Here is a 21,638-nt window from a genome sequence, read left to right as displayed (position 1 = left end):
CATATTTTCCTCTTCTTCTGTGTTTTATTTTAAGTGTTGATCCAAAAGAACAAATATTTGTGGTTTTAATAACTAAAACCATCTCAGTGTAGTTTTACTTCTCCTCTCTCAGGCTTCTCTCTGGAGCTCTAGTAACAACAGGCTGGTGAGCCAATCAGAGGAGAGGAGGCTCTGAGCCTCTCTTCTGATTAGCTGACTGTTTTCTGAGTGATCTAATAAAAAATATAGCAGATTTCAGATAAATGCTCAAGAAACCAAATCCTGCAAAGTTGGATGGTGGGTCCAGGTGGGCGGGGCTTGGGGCATGGCTGAGAGTAGTGACTTTTTTGTGGCATCAAAAAGTTCCAGTCCTGACGGCTGGTTTTAAGGCTCAGTTTCTGAATACAGGCTGTGTGCATTTCTCTGTGGACTGAGCGCTTTGATACTTTCACAGTATTAAAATAAAACCTAGACCTGCTTTAAATTAAAAAAACACATGGAAATCCCACTTTTTAGAATATGGGACCTTTAAAACAAATTATACCAAAGAGAGGAGTTGCAAGTATAAGTATTACCAGTGTCGGTTATATGTTTTTTCTACTTTGTTAAAAATGTGTGAAGCTCCTGAGAAGCCCTGCTGTCCCCTCTGCAGCTCAGTGAGCTCCAGTGTTTCTGCTCCATGCAGAGACATTGATTGTAGAGCGATTTCTGTGTGAGTGACTGGTGTCCTGCCCCGAGGACACGGCAGTGCATCACCCCATGCTGTCCAGTCACAGAGAGATATCCAACTCTTTAACACAGCCTTCAGCCCTGGACACACTCTCAGACCTGAGAGAGGAAAGGTCCCACAGAGTTCGACCAGACTCACACAGCTGCTCTGACAGTAGTGAGCAGGTACACACTGCAGATGACTGCTAGTAAATAATCTTATTAATTAATCAAACAAGATCATTTTGGTCTCATCAGTGAAATTGATTATTATTGTGTCAAAAGCTAAACTGTTTGTCCACTTTGTTCCTCTCAAATGACACCTTTTTTTTTAAATGTTGGGTTTGAATCCACCAAAGTAAATATATTAATGTCACTGATGCTGCTGTATAGTGTTTCTTCTAAATAACATTACTACATACACACATATGCAAGTCTGTTACAATGAAGTGATTAAAATGAGCACATCTGATATCCCTTTAAAAACAGTGCCTGTACCTTTAAAAATGAGCTATTACACATTTAATGATAATTGTTAATAATTTTCCCCCCGCAGAGTGTTAATGAGATGACTGACCTGCTGTTAAATTATGCTCTTAAATTTCCTGTAGATGCCTGCTGCTGCGGAAGCTCTGGGAGCAGTGAGTAGTGGAGCAATGAACCTCCTCCCCCCGGCCAGCCAGTCAGCCCAGCAGCAGCCACTGGAGCCGCACACAGCAGCGCGTCTATGGGACACTGAGGACTTCATCTGTCCGCCCGGAGCCGCGCACACGGGACACACGCTGGTTTATACAGCGACCGTCGGTCTGAATTTATTTTTTGAAATTTTTCTGCCGAAGGAACTTTTTTTTTTAATCGCATTTTCATTCAGAAACTTTTACTTATGGTTCGCGAATATGGGGCTGAGTTGTGGTTTCTCTCGGGGAAACATGGTCGTGGCGGTGGTGCTGCTGCTGCTGGGAGGTAAGGTTCATCATCAGTTTTATTGTGAGACCTCAAGCTGGAGGAGCACAAGAGGAAGTTGGAAACAATTTTAAATATGTGTTGCACTACATGTTTCCAAATGTACAGTGGCTTACATGAAACAGATAGGGCCATTTATGAAAACTTAACATGATAGAATAAAATTAATAGTCTCTTAAATTGTTAACCCAAAAGAAAACATTTTATTTTGTGTTTTCTTTCCTTCCTCTGTTCTTTTTGAATCATTATCAGTTCACCTGACAGCTTCATTCTTTTTTTCCCCCCTTTTTTTTATTGAGCATCTTCTTCATCCCTTGTCCTCCTGTCAGTCAGAAAGGCTGTTACTTGTGGTGTAGGCACATCAGAAACTAAAATATGTGTGGTTTGGGATGCACTTTAAATTCACAAAATGTATGATTCTCTGCAAAAAAATAAAAAATAAAACAGATAAAAGAGGATAAAGAGAAATAAAGAGAGGAAAGATTTCTGAGCTGCTGCAAACAGAGCCAGTGGACCTGGAGTCTAGATGGCAACTGATAATACATATGAAATTGGCTGCTCATGTGCAAAGCTAAATTGCTTTGCTAAATTGCAACATTTTGGAAGCTGAGTGAGTTTTTTGAGGCTTTAACCGAGAAAAGTATCGAACACAATGCCAGCACCGTTTCACGCTGCAAAAAGTGAGCTGGCTGGCTGTTGCTGTTATTTGTGGTATGGCACATTGAGAGCTAGTGTCAAATGAATACAGCCATATATCATAATATTATAATCCCCGTTCACAATCCCACAGCCCAACTGTACCAACACTGTCCTCCCAGTGCAGTCTATATTTAAAGTGTCTCTCATAGCTCAGGAGTGTGCAAATCTCAGTGTGCAGCAAGTATGTCAGATGTGATGCTTGGATAAATATAGGCCATCGTGTGGAATTCCTGAATTTGTGTTTGGACTTAAAACTGGTCTTAACAGAGTTTACTATCAGTGCTTTTTTTCCCCCCCAGTTTATCGTCACAGTCTTTAGTTTTCATATTTCATGTCTGCAAAAGTGGGCTCACCAATAAACTCCAGGCTTAGACGTAATCGCCCGAGGGAGCAGTTTTCTGCAGAGTTGTTAAAATGATTAATGAAATTTTTAAGGTGCCACGGTTGTGTGTAATGCTCTCTGATTATTTTTCATTGTGACAGACAGCGGGGTTCTCAGCAAAAAGGAGCCGAGGGACGTAGATTCACCTCACAGATACAGGATGATGCTCCTATCACACACACCCTACGCACATTTACATCCCGGTCCTGCTTTGCTTTTTTTCTACATGTATTGTCAGCGAAGCAGCCATTTCTCCTGATATTTATAGATGGACACAGTCGGTGTCTAGTTCGATTTCATGTGTCAAGGACGAGATGGTAATTAAATGGGTGCTGAAATCTACACCCCTGCGTTGAACGCGGTGTCCATCACCTGCCTGTTTTGTTGGAACAAAAGACCTGGACTTGTTCAGAGAGGAGAAGGAGCGAGCCGCAGGCAGGTGTGCAGCAGCTGCTCCTATCTCTGGGCAAACACTGGCTGTTTGTTTTCTTTAGGAAAATATCGCCTGTTATACAAGTGCACACACTGTTCAGATTGCAGGTCGGATCTTAACTGGCCTCAGAATGACACATGAGATTGATTTTGTTGTGTGCGTTCAGGCTGTTGAGTTTGTCTCACTTTGGGAGGATGCTCCGACTGTTGACGTCAGTAAAGAGTTTGACCATTTCCTGTTTTACACTTCTTGAAAAATCTTCTTAAATCACCGAATTATTTTACAGATTAGATTTTAGATTCGATATTAGATCTTATATCAGTTTTCACAACACAAGGCATTTCATACTTGCTTGAATCGAAGGAGTGGTTGTGTTGTTTGTTTAGGTCTTAGAAAACAAAAGTTGCTACACTGAGTGTTTGGTGATTCACATCATCACTGTTACAGGTTACTGATTAGTTTAGTTTCTCTTGCTGAGGTAATCAAACAAAAGGAAATTGGCAATCAGTGCTCGCTATAAGAGTAATCAGCGTTTTTAAATGTGGCTGCGACGTCGCGCTGCATTTACGAGTACAGCTAAGTAGAAGAAGTGAAGCAGTTCTAGAATTGGAATTAGAAGCTGGGACTTCTCTTTGCTCATGAGATTACATGGAGCTGGTTTTCAGTTTGGACACAAACATGTTTTCTTGTAGTTGTTTAGGAGAAGATCCAAGGCACTGAGGTCTTGGTTAAATTTTAACGTTAGTAAGAAGAATGTGGACTTTGGTGTGCAATTGAGAGATAACTGAAATGACCTTTGATTGAACAAATGTAGGTCTTCAGAACCAGCACTGAATAACCTTTATTGAAATGAACCAGATCCATTTAACACACTTCTGTGTAATCCATCACTTCCACAGAACGACCACAGATGTTTTCACATAAAAGCATTGATCGGTTTATCTTCCGCCGTGACCTTGCTACTGTATCTTTGACCCCGCCTCGCCCTCTGACCTTTGAAACCTTAACCGAGTGGTCATCCTCAGCGATGACCCCCCCTCCGTCCCAGAGGAGGCCACGGTGGCAGCCTCTTTAGCTGCTCCTCCTTCTCCTCGCATTAGAGTGATGATTTTCATCAGCATATTCTGCTTTTTGAGAAGGACCAGACCAATAAATCTCATTTGATACATGCTGCTATTTGATTTAGCTCCTTATTACATTACAAGACTCAGTAAAGCTTCTGTCTTGTGTTGCCTATGGATGCCTTATAAATCTGGTCAATTTTCCGCTCGTGTTGTCACTACGTCTCTTTTAGTATAATTGGAATTCATAATGTTACAAGTTGTTTGCTGAAGAGTTTGTCTTTTATACAGCAGGGCTTTTCTTCTTCTTGGGAAGAAACTCTGTCAAAGCTGTTTCTAGCAAAAAGAAACTTGATTCCTTTATTCATTTAAAATTTTGGCATAGAACACACGCCTCACCATGTGATATAAAACCACAACCATCTGGCCTCAGCTTCCCTCCATTCAACCCTCCCAGCAACTGAGAGCTACAAATGCTAAGGAACTCTGCCAAGGAAAAATAAGTTTTTAACACTTTTTTTTCTAGCAGGAAAATCAAAAAATAATTTAATGAGCAACAGTGAACACGAAACGCAGCTAAAATCATCAGCATCATCCTGTCAGGTTTTATCAGGTTCAGAGCCGTGATGCAGCAGTTTCAAAGTTTGATATTTGGACTTCTCTGTTATAGTTCCTCCGTCTGCCAGCTTATGCATTTATTAAATCATCAAAATGTTGGCATAAAACGCATCACCCCATTAGGTTTCTGACCAAACTGGACTGGTTGGATTCATTACCGCCCAGTCCCAACCTCTGACTCTTGGACTGTTGCTTCTGCCGCTGCTGGCGTTGCATGGATGCCGCTCCTACCTGTCAAAGCTCTCTGTCTGATCCTCTAGTCAGTTCAGGGTCACACTTCCCTCTCATGCATGGCTAGAATCTAATTTGCTGTGGTGAAAGGACAAGGAGACATTGATTGAAATTTCGCCCTCGGGGCATTTAGTCCTCTCGTTTCACATGGGTCTTGACAAGTTATTTTCCAGTCGCCTAGCCGTGCACGCTGTGTGTTGTGACCCATCATTTAACCGACGAAAAACAAAGAACAAGCTCATTTGAATCCACATGGTCCGAGGGACACTGCACAACTGAATGTGAGGGATATGACTATTGTACAGGTATACAATCTTTAATAATGAAAATATAACTTGCTAATTAGTTGCTATCCAAGCAAACCAAAACATTATGGAGATAACCTTCCGGGTCAAAGATACAGTAGCAAGGTCACGGCCTCTGTGGTTCTTCTTGTGGAAGTGATGGATCACACATAAGTGTCTGTTTAGAGGATCTGGTTCATTTGGATAAAGGATATTCAGTGTATTATTTAGTGCTGGTTCTGTAGACCTACATCAGGTCTTTAAACTGCAATAATCATTAATTAACCTCCGTTTCAATGAATCAAAAGCCATTCCAGTTATCTTTCAATTGCATATTCTTCCATAAGTCCATATTCTTCTTTTCCCATAGACCCCAATGCTTCTTATCACAAAGAGGATGTTTTCTACCCCTCCTCCACCAGCCCCACCCTGACTTCTCTCTGTGTCCATTTGTTTCATCCTCCACTTTTAAAGAAGTGGGTAAACATGTCGGAAATTATTTTTCCACCACGTTCCACCACCTGCCTGTGCCAGAAACTCTGAAAGCTTCGAATCCACTTGTGCCGGAAGATCAGAGGATCCATCCTCTGCCATAAACCGCCCCCCACCCCCCACCTCCCATCCGTTTCCATAATGTGATCCATCATCCGCTGTGAAACCTGATGAAAAAGGAGATAGAGAATAGTAGAAATGTTACTGCTCATCTCAACAGTGTCGTTTTTTGTTTTTGTTTGAATGGATGTGGTGAAGATTTAATGAAGCTAAAATGCTTCATATTGTTCTGCAGCACTCCTAAGGTGTGCGCTGGAGAGTCCCACAATTAACATATTTTATATTTAATTCATCAGAATTTTTTTTAATGTTTATTTCATTAGCACAACAGACCATTTTATACAATGTCAAGAACATTCAACATGCAGTATGTATAAGATATAACTATCTATGCGTGCCTGCCATTAGCTTTGCTACGGTTTTCACTTTATTCCAGCCTCAAGTATCTCAACAACTATTGGATGGATTTCCATGAAATTTTGTCCATGATCCCCAGATGATTAATAGTGGTGACTCATGATCTTCTTGGGTCAATATGTTAATTTGGCCAGTACTTATACGTGCAAAACATCACAACATCGGAGTGTTAGCATTGAGAGCATGTTAGCATTTCCCTGTGCTGAAGTACAGCCTCAGAGGCATTAGTGTGGCTGTGGACTCTTAGTCTTACACTTTCCTTTGACACAAAGCGTGAACACTGGATTAGTTTTTAATCTCGTTAAGAGCCTGTTTCTCTTGATAATGATGATACAGATCTTTATGTGGATGTTGTTAATATCAATATATTAAAAAAGTGAGATTCTCAAATTCAGTCATTCAGTTTCAAACTAAAACCTTCATGAAACCTGTCACGGAGTGTTTATGCAAATATAAATGATTTTACTTTATTTTGCCACAGGCAGTTACAGTCTCTGCCTGCTCTTGTGTACACGACTGCTCTGATGAGGAGAGAGATGTTTTATCAAAGCAGTCAGATGACTCAAACTCAGTCTGGAGCTGATGCACCACGTGTTCAATTTTTGATGCCACTGCCCCCCCCCCCAGAGGAATTCTTCAACTGAATTTATACTTGCAGCAAACCCCTAAGGAGATGTTCTATTAGATTTCTTGATGACTGATGAACATGGTTCATTGGATCTCAGGTCTTGTATTATCTGAGGGCTAATTGGATTACATTACAGGGTAATTGATTATTATGTTACGGTATGCATCATGACAAACTGAGTAATCTACCTGGAACCTGACTGCACCCTCCAAACTGGGATCAGATATCATATTACTCTGATGAAAAGTTTGATGACTGTATCATCATGACGGGAAATGACTTTCTTTCCTCCATTGCATCTCATTGTTTTGTGATTAAAAGCATTGCATTCAGGACTATATTAAATCCAGGTTCTGGTTCAAGTGTGGTATGACTGTGCATACCGGGACAGGAAACCAAGAGGGAGAGTTTTCAAAATATTATGATCAATAAAAGCTTTCATAAGTGGAATTATAGCCCAATGTGCAGCTTTTTAGTTAATTGAATCCTTGAGAAGAACCATTCCCATAACTGCTACATCTTTGGAGGCAGAGTAATTGTGATAGGTTTCAGAGCAATTATAATATTTATTGTATTTATATCACCATTATATAACCGGGTGATATGCTCCTTAATGCCGCTCGCTACAGCTGCTTCGTAATAGATGATCGATCGTTCTAAAATGTGGATGTTGATGGAGCAAATTGTGGAGCTGGCTGTGAAATGAAAGACACACTATAGATGTAATATGTCTGTGGCCATGCAGCTTAAACAAGTGGGTCCATGTTTCGTGCAGCAGAGATGATTGCGCACATGCAGCCCTCAGCCTTTCTCCTTGTCTGTCTCATCAGTGGAAAACAATCAGCATCACTGTTGATTAGTACGGTTATTGATTGGTCTGCTGCCAGATACACGGCCTTTCCGATGGGTCGTTACTAGGGACTGATGCGGCGCACGTTGACCTTGGGAATCAGAGGGCATAAGGGCTGAGCTCTGCACGGCAGGAGCTCCAGTCTCCGAACAAGATTAGTGAGGGAATGAATCACACAGCAGCCGGGCCGGGTCACCTCTCCCGGTCTGCCCGTGCTCTTGACGAGGATGCTCGTTGAGGACGTCTGGGTGGGAGATCCATGTTTTGTTTCATTGAGGCTTCCACGGAGGTAGATTAGTAAGCTTGTGGGTTCCTCCAGCACATGAGCTCATAGCTGGTAAATCTATCAGCCGAAGCACGCATCGAGCTAATTGAGTTCCTGTCTTTGTCTGGGACGACGGAGAGGGCGTTCCACCCTATCAGCTCTGACCAGTCCCAGACACACTGTGGCTGACTGAGCATGTGGTTTCAGATTTTGTGATGAGTTCTTGTCCTTTTTGTCCTTCCTCTGTTAAAAAACGAGACAAAACTGACGCAGGCCATAATAAACTCAAGGAAATTGCATTCATCAAAGACGACCAGGAAGAGCATACGCGTATCGATGACCTACAGGGTTTTCCGTTGTTGTTTTTCATCCTTGCACAAGTCAAATTTCACTATCCACTCAGCAGTACATGATATCTATTGTAAACATGGATTGCTACAAGAGTCCTCCTGTTCAAACACTGGCTTTGTTTGCAAAATTACTTACTCCAGCTTTTGAAGAAATGACACTGCATGTTGCAGCGGAGGATCAGTTTTATAGGTGTTTGAAGGCTGTAAAAGGTTCTACTCATGATGGTAATGTTTACACACTTTGAGTTATGGCACGTCAAAGGGAAAAACAGCTTAATGTAAAAATCAGAAGAAGATTTTTCAGTGTTCCCAAAGCACACAACATGTGCTGCAGCTTTTACTTTTAAAATCATTACCCGTGCATGGTGTTAAGAGGTGAAATGTCATTACTATCTGTGTTTCCGTCATTCTTGTGCATCATTTGGTGAAGCTAATGAGTCATGCTTTGGAAAATCATCATCATGGCTTCACAGACAAAAGATGCCATTTGCTAAGAGGGGCCTGCTTGATCCATTCAATTAATTAGTTTTGATATAAACTGCTTGCTTTCTGTTGGCTTCGGTCCTGGAAAGAAATTGAATTTTGAATGATATAAACGAATTGTGTTGCATGGGGTCCAGCAGCCAGCGTGGCTCTGAGCCAAGGTCTGCATTCAGACATGCGTATGGCTCCCCTTGGTTAACACGTTGGACCCTCTAGTTTTATTTGTAGAGCTGCTGTCATCTGCTCTGTTTGATTCATGACTGTATCATGTGTAAGATTTCTGTTGATTAATTATCCTTATTTATCTAATAAAGTTCTGTAGAAAGATTTTTTTTAGCTTGTTAAAAATACAAATGAACAAATGGATCTTCAACATCTCATCAAATCAGTGCAGACATTAGTCGAATAATGGATTGTGATAAATATCAAGGAGAGTTTTCCACTCTGTCAGCTTGTAGCCTGTCAGTCAGTATGATTATGGCTCCCTCTAATGGCAATGTTAGGTACACAGCTGGACACCTACACTGGGGTCGCATATTATTATTGTTTCACTTCCCCTATTTTCTCGCATCACATTGTCTTCTTTTTCTGTTGTATATCATCATTGTTCACCTGCAGCACATTCAGAGTTCATGTGCACATTTAAAGTGTTTATATAACATTTAACAGGTTATATTACTGTAGTAAGGCCATCCATCCATGTTGAACCATTTTGTTTCTTCTTCCCATCGACTCAACGAACTGTGCTGTATTATTTTGCTACATCAGAAGAAGGAAATATAGTGTTCCATGCCCAGAGTACAGAGGTGTATGTCATTGAATAAACATTCTTAGTCCCTCCATTCGGTCACTCAAACAACATCAGTACACACAGTGGTCTAATCCAAGCTAGGCAACAAAAGGTCAGTAGAATTATTGAAACCACCTGCACATTTTTGTTCAATTTAAGAGGGAACATTAGGTCATCTTCTCTTCGTGCTTTAATGTCAAAATGTTCTGGTTTGTTATCCACAACATGATTTTAGCTTAGTTTAGTTTAGTTTAGTTTAGTTTAGTTTAGTAAATAGGGACGATGTAATTTAACATACAAAACAAAACCTGACACTGATGTGTTGCACAGAGTTTAAAGCTAATGCTAATTTTCAACTCTTCTCTAGTTGGGCTTTTACAGTGTAATTAAAATAGTCAGTTTCCATTACCTCTTGTTTAATATCATCCTAAATTGACTTGACGTACTGACGTACTGTGCTTTGCAACTCAGGAAGAAACAAACATTTGAATCATCCTAATTTAAATTGTGGGTAAATACCATATCCATCACTCCAAATAATTTATCTTTTCCCAGATGAATTTTCAGATTTTCAGAGCTGCTCTAAAGGGAGAATGGAAATGAAAATTCTTATATGGTATTTTTATTTTCACTTTTTGAAGCCTTGTCAATCAGTCGTTGGCCTCTATGTTGTCTTGATTGTATCACAACTTGCAAATAATAGAAAACAGAAAAAAAAGATCCAGTACAACATGTGGTAGATTAAATCCCGTTTTTGACAGCAGCCCCATAACAAACCCATTTTGTGTGGCATCTGGCAGATCTCTACACCTAACTGTGCTCAAATGAGGCCTCGATACACGAGCACCAATGGCTCTAATTTGGTTGTGATAGATTTAGGAAATGGGAAGTCCTCCCTAAAATGTTATCCAGCATGAAACTGACTCCCCTCTATCCCAGCAGGATTAACAAACAAGTGGCTCGCTGTTTGTTTTTGTTTCATGGGCACTTTTAATAAAAAGGGGCTGCAGCCTCCCTGGGTGTATCTCCATCTCTATCCTTCAGGAAGGACGGCCACATTTTATCCATCAGCTCAGCCTCCTGTCATCTAAGCCCCACAAAATTAAATCAATGTCTGAAACCAGAGCCAATGCCTCAACTGCACCAACAGAAATAGAAAATCTAGTTTTGCTGTCTGCTAATGACATTAGTGCGTTCCCTAAATGGTCGCCTACTGTCGTCAAAGAGGAACATAACAGGGATATAATTACAGGAGGAACACTCGCATCTCCATTTTCCTGTAAAACACACAGCCTGCTATAGCTCTTTATGGATTACCCCCAACACATATGTGCACACACACACACACACACACACACACACACACACACACACACACACACACCGCACTCCCCCTCTGGCAGGTAATGATTCATTTATCCTCCATATCATGTTATCCCTTGTAATTAAACTTCTCAAGGTGAACGCAAGGAGAATCGGAAACCACATGTTATTGACCACATGAGAAATTCATTAAAAGAGCTGCATAAGTGTCATTTGAACCCTCCTTTCAATTTCCGCTAACGGGGGATGAAAGATGCATCAAAGGAGAAAAAGAAAAAAACAAACCTGTCATATTCCATGTATGTGTTAATTTGCATTCGGCAGCGATGTCAGTGGGTATTGTTGTCACAATTAAATATCCAGAAAGAGATGTTATGATAACTGCTGTTTTCCTGCTCTGTAATAAGACCGGCTCTCAGCAGCAGCAACGTCGGGCCTTATTATTCAGTTTTCCTTATAGCGAGTATGACTGAGTTCCCCTGAGCTTCACTTGGCTGCCTGTTCTGAAACATCTGGTTATTTCATGTCTTCTTTCTGCAGGAGTGACAGGGCTCTACTTCCCACAGAATGAGTACATTGAGACGGTATATGTCGGCCAGCCGGCAGGTACGCCCATCCTCCAGGTCCACGCCATGCTGGACAGCGACTCCGAGCGGCCGCATTTCTACCTGTGCTGGATCTCTCTCAGGCGTCCGGCCCACAGCTCCTGGTTCCACCTGGACGTCCACACCGGAGTACTGTCCTTGAACAAAACCCTGGAGGAGAGCGACTTCGCCTTCCCAAGTGAGTTGGGTGCAAGCATTTTCATGGTAATGTATATTCCTATAACAGTGCCAGGTGTGCCGTACACATGAGAGTAAATTAGTTTCTGGACGTTTGTGCTCTTTGCATACAAATGATGCTTTGGCTCTGTGTTTGGGTTTCAGCCTTCAGGACAATAATGTAATTGCATTCAGGGGAAAAAAGAGTGCAATCAACAAAAAGAGCACTGTCTGAGATTAAAATGAAAATGCCTTTTGTTTTTGTTTTGGCTGTGCATCTCATCAGATCAACATTCATGGTCTGTGAAGAAGTTGGTCCTGCACACCATGGTTTTACCCAACTTCTCCAAGAAGTCCCACTGCGTCAACAGAAACTCCCCTCGGATCACCTTGGACTTTGTCAACGCCACGTTGCCACAGTGTGCTCAGACAGATATGAAGGAACTATGCTTCCCGCACAGGGACACCTCCAACCCCCACATCATGGAGAACAGGTTCCCCGGGGCCCTACGACAACTCCGACGCCTCACCAGACTCAACGTCTGCCCCAACTACACCATCACTTACAATGTGGAGTCAGGTTAGACGCATTACAGAGAGAGTTTGTAACGTTTGAAATAAGAAATCACACATTCGTCTTCCTAAAGATGAAAAGTTGAATTCACAAACCATAAAATGCACCAATACAGTCAGTGGCTTTACTGCTACAGCCTGACATGGTCTGGTATGACCAGTAGCTATAGCAGTAGTATGGTTGCTAATGTTACCTAGCATTAGCTAACTTTAGGTAAATATTGCTGTATAACACGCAGTACTGAGTCACTGTGCTTACTGTATGACTGTAGCTAAATGCTACTATACCATGAAAGTCATTGTAGCCACATTGGCTGCTGTTCAGGAAAAGTTACAGTCTTGTTTTAAATCACAGCGGTACCATCTCTGACTCGGCATCCTTCTTTCATGTTGGCTGTAGATGCATACATGACTCGTGTTCTTCCTCTTGTCGACAGATACCCCAGCACCATTTGCTGTAAATGAGAACACCACAGAGCTGGTGGTGACCGCCCCGCTGGACCGAGAGGAAAGCGAGTGCTACAGACTCCTGCTGGTCTGCACCGTCCAAACAGAGCTGGTCATCACCAAGGTGGAAACTTCACTGGACGTTTTTGTCAATGATGAGGACGACAACGCACCGTATGTGAACGGAACAGACACAGCAGACATTGTCATCAGCTTCAATCGGACAAAGGTGAGAAGACTAATCTAATCTAATCTTAGACTAGAAAACACTGAGCAGCTTTAAATGCTGGCTAATTTTATCTTTACTTTAGGATTGAATTTCTCACTTTCTCGTTTTGTTTTTCCAGGGCGGCTCTTTTGGAACCTTGTTCGTCTTTGACAGGGATTTAACCCCCATCTATCCCATAGACCAGAGTCACAACAAGTATGTGGGGACTTTGCTCAATAGTGACCCATGGCTAGATAAAACCTTTGACATAAAAGGCACCTTCAGCGAAAAGAAAGCTGCTCATGGAGGCATTCGAGAGACCGTCCACGACTACCGTGAGTAACACAGGAGGTTCTAATAGCAAAACACTGCTGTGTTGAACACACATTTTACATGTGTACATGTTGTTTTTCTCTGATATTAGAGCTTGTCCTGAAGAGGAACCTGTATGTGAATGAGAATCGCACGGTGCAGCTGGACTACCTGGTCAATGACACCACCTACCCTGGTCTGGAGGGAACAGTGTTGCTGCACTTCAACGTCACCATCTTACCGGTCCAGATCCGCTTCGCAAACATCACGCAGATGTTCACACTGACACGCAGAGCCTCTGTTTATGCACAGGTGCTCATGACTACTAACCACACAGATCCACAACTCCCTGTTTATCCTGCTGCTGTCTTAAAGATTAGGAAGACATTTTTTCAAGTCAGTCACAAACATTATTTACATGCCAATGTTATCAGTCGCTGCAGTTATTCCTCCTCAACATAGTGACTATGCTGCTAATGCAATTTCAATGTCATTGATGGACATTAAAAGACTGAAAAATCTGATGCAAACTTGCAGAACTGCAGAATACTCACATAGTGTGTAGTCTTTCCCTCATTAAAGCCTCTAGGTTGTAGAGAATTGAAGGTATCGATCCAAAAAAATCCCCTTTGGCAAAGCTTCTATCAATATCTCTCCCTCGATGGAGGTCAGAAGTTTCAACTCCCAAAGAACTGTAAAGGAGAGACACTGAGAGAGAATTAACTGAGAAGGGACACAGTAATTCACATCCTGGTGTTTTATTCCACCCTTGTGTCTGCGAATGTGTTGTTGTAGGCTTCTGGTAGTTTTACCAATATCATTTTGGGTGTAGCAGGAGATAGAACCTTTGACACTCAATTTCTTGCCTGAACCTCAGTGGTTTAAAAAATAGTTTTTATAGAATTGTTATACTGAGCAAAGTTGTCACAAAATTGTCTTGTGGTGTGTGGCAGCAACATGTGTCTGGGAGATATCTGCCAGCCAGCCAAGCTGACAGCACATGAAAATAACTCTGCAACAATATGACAACAGTATTTCCCGACAGTTTAACAAATATAATTGATTAATTGGGCGTCACAGTGGTTGCGTTGGTTAGCTCAGTAAGACGGTTCTGGATTTAAACCTTGCATGTTCTCCTCCGGCTTCCTCCCACAATTCAAAGACATGCAGTCTAGGTTAATTGGTGACTGTGAACATGAATGGTTGTTTGTCTCTATATGTCAGCCCTGTGACAGACTGGCGACCTATCCATGGTGAACCCCACCCTCGCCCAATGTCAGCTGGGATTGGTTCCAGCCTCCCTGCAACCCTCGGAACGATGATGATAGGCTAATGAATGAAAAAATGAATTCATTTTGAGGTGTTTTAGTACACACAGTAACTCGCTTTTAATAGGATAAGATTTAATTCTGAAAGTTACAGTGTTGATTCTTTTCACTATATAGAAACCATAGCCAATGAAACATCTTGAAAGTATGACTTAGTGCTGACTCACTCTCAAATATACTGAGACTGCCACCTGCTGGAAGTCCTTCCACTTAAGTTACCTATGTATGTTAATGGTCCATTTCCTCTCAGGTTGGCAGAGTCTGCGTGGAAAACTGCCAGCACTTTGATGGATTCTCTGTCTTGTACCGGCTCGAGGTGCCAGATAGGAACGTGTCTGCTGACTTGCAGTCCTGCTACGCAGCCATAGGCATCACCCAGGCTCCCGACGAGATGTGGGGGGTGCTATATGTAAACGACTTGGGGCCCTTACTCAGGCCCGAGTGTCAGGACCTGCAGTACCTTGTTGTAGCTCAGGAGGAGCACACACAGCAGGAAGCCAGCACGCAGATCCACATCCTACTAGATGGTGAAGGTGAGACTGGAACAACCGGGGTCCAACATCTCACAGGGTTTTAAAAAGGAAGTCTTCACGTTGTAATCTAATCTGTGATGATCTTTAATCATCCATTAGGTAGTGATGCAGTATCACTTGCTGTTATTTAGGAGATTTAGGATTTAGGATTTTTTTTGATTTCCTAACTAATTCAACACTGTTGTACACTGTCTTTTCAACAGTTTTCCCTTCTCCCAGATGCCTTTCAAAGATTTGGTTATGTGTGTCTCTGGCTCTGTTGAATATAGCAAACAAGGCCGGCCAGGAGAGCAAGCAGGTCCTGTCCTGTGCAGAGAACAGACAGCGAGGAGACTGTGAGTCTGTCCGAGGCCTAGGGGCGACAACGGGGAGATGCCAGTGGAGGCAAGGCACAGAGAAAGGTACATTTTATTAAATTAACACTTACCTTCAGCAAATAAAAGCCGTTTGTTTGCAATCAAATAAGCTTTTAACATCACGGAATCATGTCCATATTAATTATGAGACCTTGGAGTAATTGAACTAGAACCAAATGAGAACATGACTGAGAGCACGTCTCCCTCAGCTGTGGCAAAGGAACAAATTAAAGGCAAAGATCCGGCATGTGTGTCCTTTCAGTTACATCCTTTTGCAACCGGAGGCAAGACTCATGGAAAAATGTGGTCTTGATTTTGATAAATACAAGCACTAAGAGCACCACATGATGGCCAGAGCAAGTCCCCATAGTGATGTATTGTTGTTTAAACAGATACATTTTCAACCTTAAGGACCTTTAACATCAAGACAAGCTAACCAAACTTCAGAGTTAGATGTCAATCTGGTGTGATCTGTTTTCCCACTAACCCTTTTCATATTTCAGGAATATCTGAAAACTATTCAACCTGCTCCCCTGACCTGCGGACATGCCCCGATAGTTTTTGTGATGCAGTGGAAAGCAAAGATATGTCAATATGCCCACAAGACTGTACAAGTATGAAACACGTCTTTTCCTGCAAATAATTAAACATGAAAAACACCATTTCTATTACATGCAAATCTAGGCCTTATGGTCTTATAAATAAGACCATGTTGACTTTGTCTGTCCCTGAAGAGGAAACTGTGATCGGAGGTCATGAACGAGGCTTGGGGAACGGGATCAAGGCTGGCTATGGAACCTGCTACTGCTACTCTGAGAAATGCTTCTGTGAGAAGGAAGATATTGAGGGTGAGTCGTCATAAATCACACAAAACTGTTGGTGATAAACTGAAATACTGTCCCCACAAGGTTTTGCGTTACGTCATCTCAAGAAAGAACCAGACAGTGATAACTGCTTTATTGAAAAATGACAACATCCTGTCCTCCAGAGGTGATATGTGACGACATGTGCAAGACCATCATCGCCACGTCTCTGCTGCTCTCCTTCGTCGTCTCCATCCTCCTGTCCTCATACTTCATCCACCGGTACCACAAGAACTCGCCCAAGCCTCCGATCGCCTCCGCAGAGATGACTTTCCGTCGGCCCGCTCAGGCCTATCCCATCAGCTTCCCTGCTAACAACTTACGCCGGGGCTCACAGGAATCCATCGAGACTGACACCTTTAAAATACCTGTAAGCTGCTTCTTTCAACCTGTGACAGGACTCTTTTCTTCCCTCTATACTGTGTGTTAAACTCAGAAATGTCATGTTATTCCAACAGGAGGATCCAAAATGGGAGTTTCCTCGTAAAAACCTTGTACTTGGCAAGACTTTAGGAGAAGGAGAGTTTGGGAAAGTGGTCAAGGCAACAGCTTTCAGGCTGAAAGGAAAAGCAGGTTACACCACAGTGGCTGTGAAAATGCTTAAAGGTAAGGCAAGCCAACAAATACTGGAAGAGCCTGGAAGTGATGGTGATATATGAGGAGTGAATGCCTGAAGAGATGAATGGTTTCATCATTACAATCCCCGCTTTTCTTCCGTAACAGAGAACGCCTCGCACAGTGAGCTGCGTGACCTGCTGTCAGAATTCACTTTACTGAAGCAAGTCAACCATCCGCACGTCATAAAGATGTATGGAGCCTGCAGCCAGGACGGTAAGACCTCAGTCCTCCTGCCATCCTCTGTCAGGGCATGTGTGTTCCACATGGAGTCTGAGCTCTGAATTTCTCTGAATAGGTCCATTGTATTTGATTGTGGAATATGCCAAGTATGGGTCTCTACGCAACTTCCTGCGCGAGAGTAGGAAAGTTGGCCCCAGCTACATGGGCAGGGACGCCAACCGCAACTCCAGCTATCTGGAGAACCCAGACGACAGGGCGCTCACCATGGGCGACCTGATCTCCTTTGCGTGGCAGATCTCCAGAGGCATGCAGTACCTGGCTGAGATGAAGGTACAAAATAGAAAAGGTTATGCTCTCTGAAGTATTTTGAAAATGTTATGGTTGCGGACAAAATACAAACACAGAAAGATGCTGAGAGTTAAAATGGAAGACGTTCATGTTTTAGTGTAAGAGCTGGATGAAGCTGAAATATCAGTGTAAATGAAGGCAGCTGTGGTTCAGGCACTGGAAGGAGTTGACTGAACACAAAGAGATGAATTAAGTCAAAATGAGTATTTTTGGTCCAACAGCTTGTTCACAGGGACCTTGCAGCACGAAACGTCCTTGTAGCTGAAGGAAGGAAGATGAAGATCTCAGATTTTGGCCTTTCCAGAGATGTGTATGAAGAGGACTCATATGTGAAGAGGAGCAAGGTAAAGAAACGAGACAGAAAATTACAATGTTTTAGTTTTATTTACAACAATCTTTCCAACAAAAATATAACAAGCTTTCTCTCTGTTCTCCAGGGCCGTATACCTGTGAAATGGATGGCAATAGAGTCCTTGTTTGACCACATTTACACAACACAAAGTGATGTGTGAGTATAATATAATCATTTAAAGGATAGTCTCGACATGTTGGGCAATATTGCTTTATTGTTCAAAGGTAGATGAGAAGATTGATACCAATATCATATCAAATTTAAAGATGATTAGCTTAGCTTTTAGCTTTGCATAAAGACTGGAAATAGAAGGAAACAACCACGCTCTGTTCTTAGATAATAGAATCTGCTTACCAGCACTTTTAAAGCTCACTAAGCAATAGCCTACATTATATATCCTTTGTTATATAATGATATAATGAACCACATCTAGTTTTTACACTTCAGTTTTTGTAACAAGCTAAAAATATCAGACAAAACAAGGCTAGATATTTCCCTATGTTTCCAATCTTTGTGCTAAGCTAAGCTAAGCTAACCGGCCGCTGACTGAGAAAGCGAACAAGGATATTTCCCTAAATGTTGATCTATTTTCCTTTAACACACAGATTTAAATATTCTTATACTCTTGTGTTTTCTTCTAAGCTGGTCCTTTGGTGTGCTACTGTGGGAGATAGTGACACTGGGAGGAAATCCATACCCAGGTATCGCCCCTGAACGCCTCTTTAACCTCCTCAAGACCGGCTACAGGATGGAGAGACCAGAGAACTGCTCGGAGGAAATGTAAGATCTGTTACGCTCCACGTTTCTGGCGAGAGAACAATTACGCCCCCTCCAGCACATTGACAGACAGTCGGTTGTGGAAAATGATTCTGTTGGGAGGATTAAATTATGCTTATTTCACCCACAATTAAATATTTTCCTCTACAGGTATAACCTCATGCTTCGATGCTGGAAACAAGAACCAGACAAGAGGCCAACATTCTCAGACATCAGCAAAGAACTGGAAAAGATGATGGTGAAAAGTCGGGTATGGTGAAGCTATACAATACATTATGATAAGTTATTCATAATCTTCATCAGGAAAATATTAAGGGAGAGGCTATTAATCAGCCTCTCTCCATGCATTGCTGGCGCAATGTTGACAAACTCGGTGATGCATCACTGGGATCTGACAGTCTGAAGTTAGCGTTTTTCAGCTTTCCGCTCCTTTTGGACTTGCAGCGAGCCCACAATGAGCAGTATATCATTTCTGCTGGACAACATGCACTGCATAAGCACAAACACATGCTGCGCCTGCTTCACTGAATGATCTGTCACTCTTCCCAAATGGTTTAGATACCATAATTAGTGTTTGAAGAGCAATCCTAAAATGTGGCCTTGGGCAGCGTAATCACAGAGCATTCCAGTCAGGCTCCTGCTGCTGAAGGGAGGCTAAATATAGAGCATTTAAGGACATAGGGAATGCAAACATCCCAGAATGCAGCAGGCTAGTTCTTCACTGTTATCAAAAGACAGGTAGTGGATGAAACAACAAGAAGGGTTTTGCACATACAGTATCTCTGCAGGGTCTTTCAGTCACCCTTCAGGCCTTAGTGTGCTGAGACTCCTCTCCTCCTTAATCAGCCTAATCACACCCTCGTCTGCTCTTGTCAGGATTACCTGGACCTTGCGGCGTCCACGCCAGCTGACGCCCTGCTGTACGACGACGCCCTCTCTGAAGAGGACACACCACTAGTGGACTGTAATAACGCCCCTCTCCCTCGAACCCTCCCCTCCACATGGATTGAAAACAAGCTCTATGGTAGAATCTCCCATGCATTTACTAGATTTTAGAAACAGGACACACAACACAAGCTCTCTTTTTTGGCAAGTTGTGATTGGCTTTTCCATAGTCAAGTGTGCGTGACTGTGATCTAGGCATGCCTTTTGCTGATTAATGCTGACATATCTCCCATTTCATCGTAAATGAGAGGCTCAGTGAAAAAAAAAGATCTTGTGTCTTGATTTTATTATTTTATTTGGACCTGCTTCTAATGTACATGAATGCTGAATCAAAAAAAAAAAGCCACATTTGTAAATACTGAATATAACCATCATTCTAATTTATATGGCACTGCTCATACTCGCGCTTCATCTGCATTTTATTTGTACATAGCTCAATTTTTTCATTCCATCACACTCCATTTGTCACCTTTTCATCATTTGTTTGCATTGGACGAAACAGTGTGTAACATTTGAAACAGGTCCTCACTGAATCAATCACTCACCGTGGTTTCAATTCCAGATTGTTTTAAATTTCTAATGTATATCAGCTATTGATCTATAATGATTCCACAATGCTGAACAGAGAAACAGTAAGGCTTTTGAATGCAACTCTCAAGTGACTTTCTGAACAGATACAGGAAGGCAGCCATAGGTTAAATACAGGGAGCAACACGATAGCCTCGATACATCTCAAAAATGCCAATAAATAATAAATTATATTATCTTTCATTTTATCTAGCATACACAAAGCCATAACTTTACACCTCAGAGAGTCAGATCAGGACTCCTTTCAGAGACAGGCACTGCAGAGTTTGATTTGAGAGCCTTACTGTCTGCACGCTGTTTATCTTTCACTGAGTGCAGAAAAATGATATGTTCTCGTTTTTAGGCATGTCATACCCGAACTGGCCTGAGAAGAGCCCGGTACCGCTCAACAGACATGATGCCACTAATCCAGTCTTTACAAGATATGCCAATGATAGTGTTTATGCAAACTGGATGGCTTTGCCTTCACCCGCAAAAGCTGTGGACAAGCTCGATAGCTAAAGACAAACCAACACTGTAGAAAAGATGACAAATCGGTAGATGTATATATTTCTATGAGACTGTACATATACAATCTGATGCTAAAGTTGGTTCCCTTTTATTTCTGTTGCATGGGTATTCAAGGTTTAAAACTGAGGTCATTTTGCTGCAAAACTGGCTGGATCAACATAGACCATGCTTCATTCTGCTCTTCAGTATGTTAATTATTACCTCATGGGTCATGTTGGCCAAGTTGTATCACTGCATGACTATTGTACCAGATTGTATGTCAGTGTCAATGTCTTTTAAGTGCCTGTGCCGCTTCTACAATAGCCTCCAATTATTAATGTGCGACTGTGAAGATCTTGTTCCAGCCCAGGAATTAAAGGGGACGTCTTTACCATCACCTGTTGTTGTAGACAGCCGGGGGTTGAGTGGAGAAAAAGCAAAATGCTGAACTTGTTCTGAAAATGTAAAGTTTCTACTGTAGGAGGATTGTGCTCCTCAAAAATGTCAAAGACCCATTTTGTGTTTCTCCCACAAGATGTTTCAAAACTGTTGTTGCCAAAGAAAAGTAACACAGACTTGTTCAGTGAACGGTTTTCTTGTTTTTTGTTCTTGTTTCTTTTCTTTCTTTTTTTTACATGAAAAATATCAACTAGTGAGTGCTACTCCAGTGTAAGGACATGAGACTTAACGTAGATTGTAACCATGTCCTGTGTCAGACTACAGTTCACTTTTTCATTCATTGTAATTGCAAACTTTGTGGGAAAAGTACGATTATGTAAACTAATGAGTGTTATCATTGTTATGTTGTTATTATTTGATTATGTTCCAATTAATAATAAACATTAAAAATGTGCAGTACGTCTGTTCACCTCATATCTGTGAAAGTATAGTAAGCTTCTGTTCTGTTTTTTTTTTTTTTTTTTACAATCAACAAAATGCAACTT

The 21,638-nt window shown here is 41.8% G+C and overlaps 1 protein-coding gene across 1 annotated transcript; it reads left to right on the top strand.

Moving 5' to 3' along the window:
* The first annotated feature begins 1,363 nt into the window (after window positions 1-1,363).
* ret (ret proto-oncogene receptor tyrosine kinase) lies at window positions 1,364-21,552 on the top strand. The gene is made up of 20 exons (XM_056396187.1): window positions 1,364-1,650; window positions 11,557-11,799; window positions 12,064-12,357; window positions 12,788-13,026; window positions 13,145-13,340; window positions 13,430-13,629; window positions 14,896-15,178; window positions 15,448-15,579; window positions 16,038-16,148; window positions 16,269-16,382; window positions 16,523-16,767; window positions 16,856-17,003; window positions 17,121-17,228; window positions 17,311-17,525; window positions 17,765-17,887; window positions 17,981-18,051; window positions 18,538-18,675; window positions 18,823-18,922; window positions 19,549-19,696; window positions 20,549-21,552. Exons 1-20 carry the CDS (start codon window positions 1,584-1,586, stop codon window positions 20,704-20,706), a joined length of 3,333 nt encoding a protein of 1,110 aa, XP_056252162.1. The 5' UTR covers window positions 1,364-1,583; the 3' UTR covers window positions 20,707-21,552.
* The last annotated feature ends 86 nt before the right edge of the window (window positions 21,553-21,638 follow it).

Source organism: Seriola aureovittata, chromosome 14, assembly GCF_021018895.1.
Source record: "Seriola aureovittata isolate HTS-2021-v1 ecotype China chromosome 14, ASM2101889v1, whole genome shotgun sequence".
NCBI lineage: Eukaryota > Metazoa > Chordata > Actinopteri > Carangiformes > Carangidae > Seriola > Seriola aureovittata.
Note: the sequence above shows the minus strand (reverse complement) of the source record. Positions and strands in the feature narration are given on the sequence as shown.

Coding starts and splice junctions, on each gene's coding strand:
- ret (XM_056396187.1), top strand. CDS start 1,584: ATGGGGCTGAGTTGTGGTTTCTCTCGGGGAAACATGGTCGTGGCGGTG. Junction 17,526..17,764: donor AGTACCTGGCTGAGATGAAG/GTACAAAATAGA, acceptor TTGGTCCAACAG/CTTGTTCACAGGGACCTTGC. Junction 18,052..18,537: donor TACACAACACAAAGTGATGT/GTGAGTATAATA, acceptor TTTTCTTCTAAG/CTGGTCCTTTGGTGTGCTAC.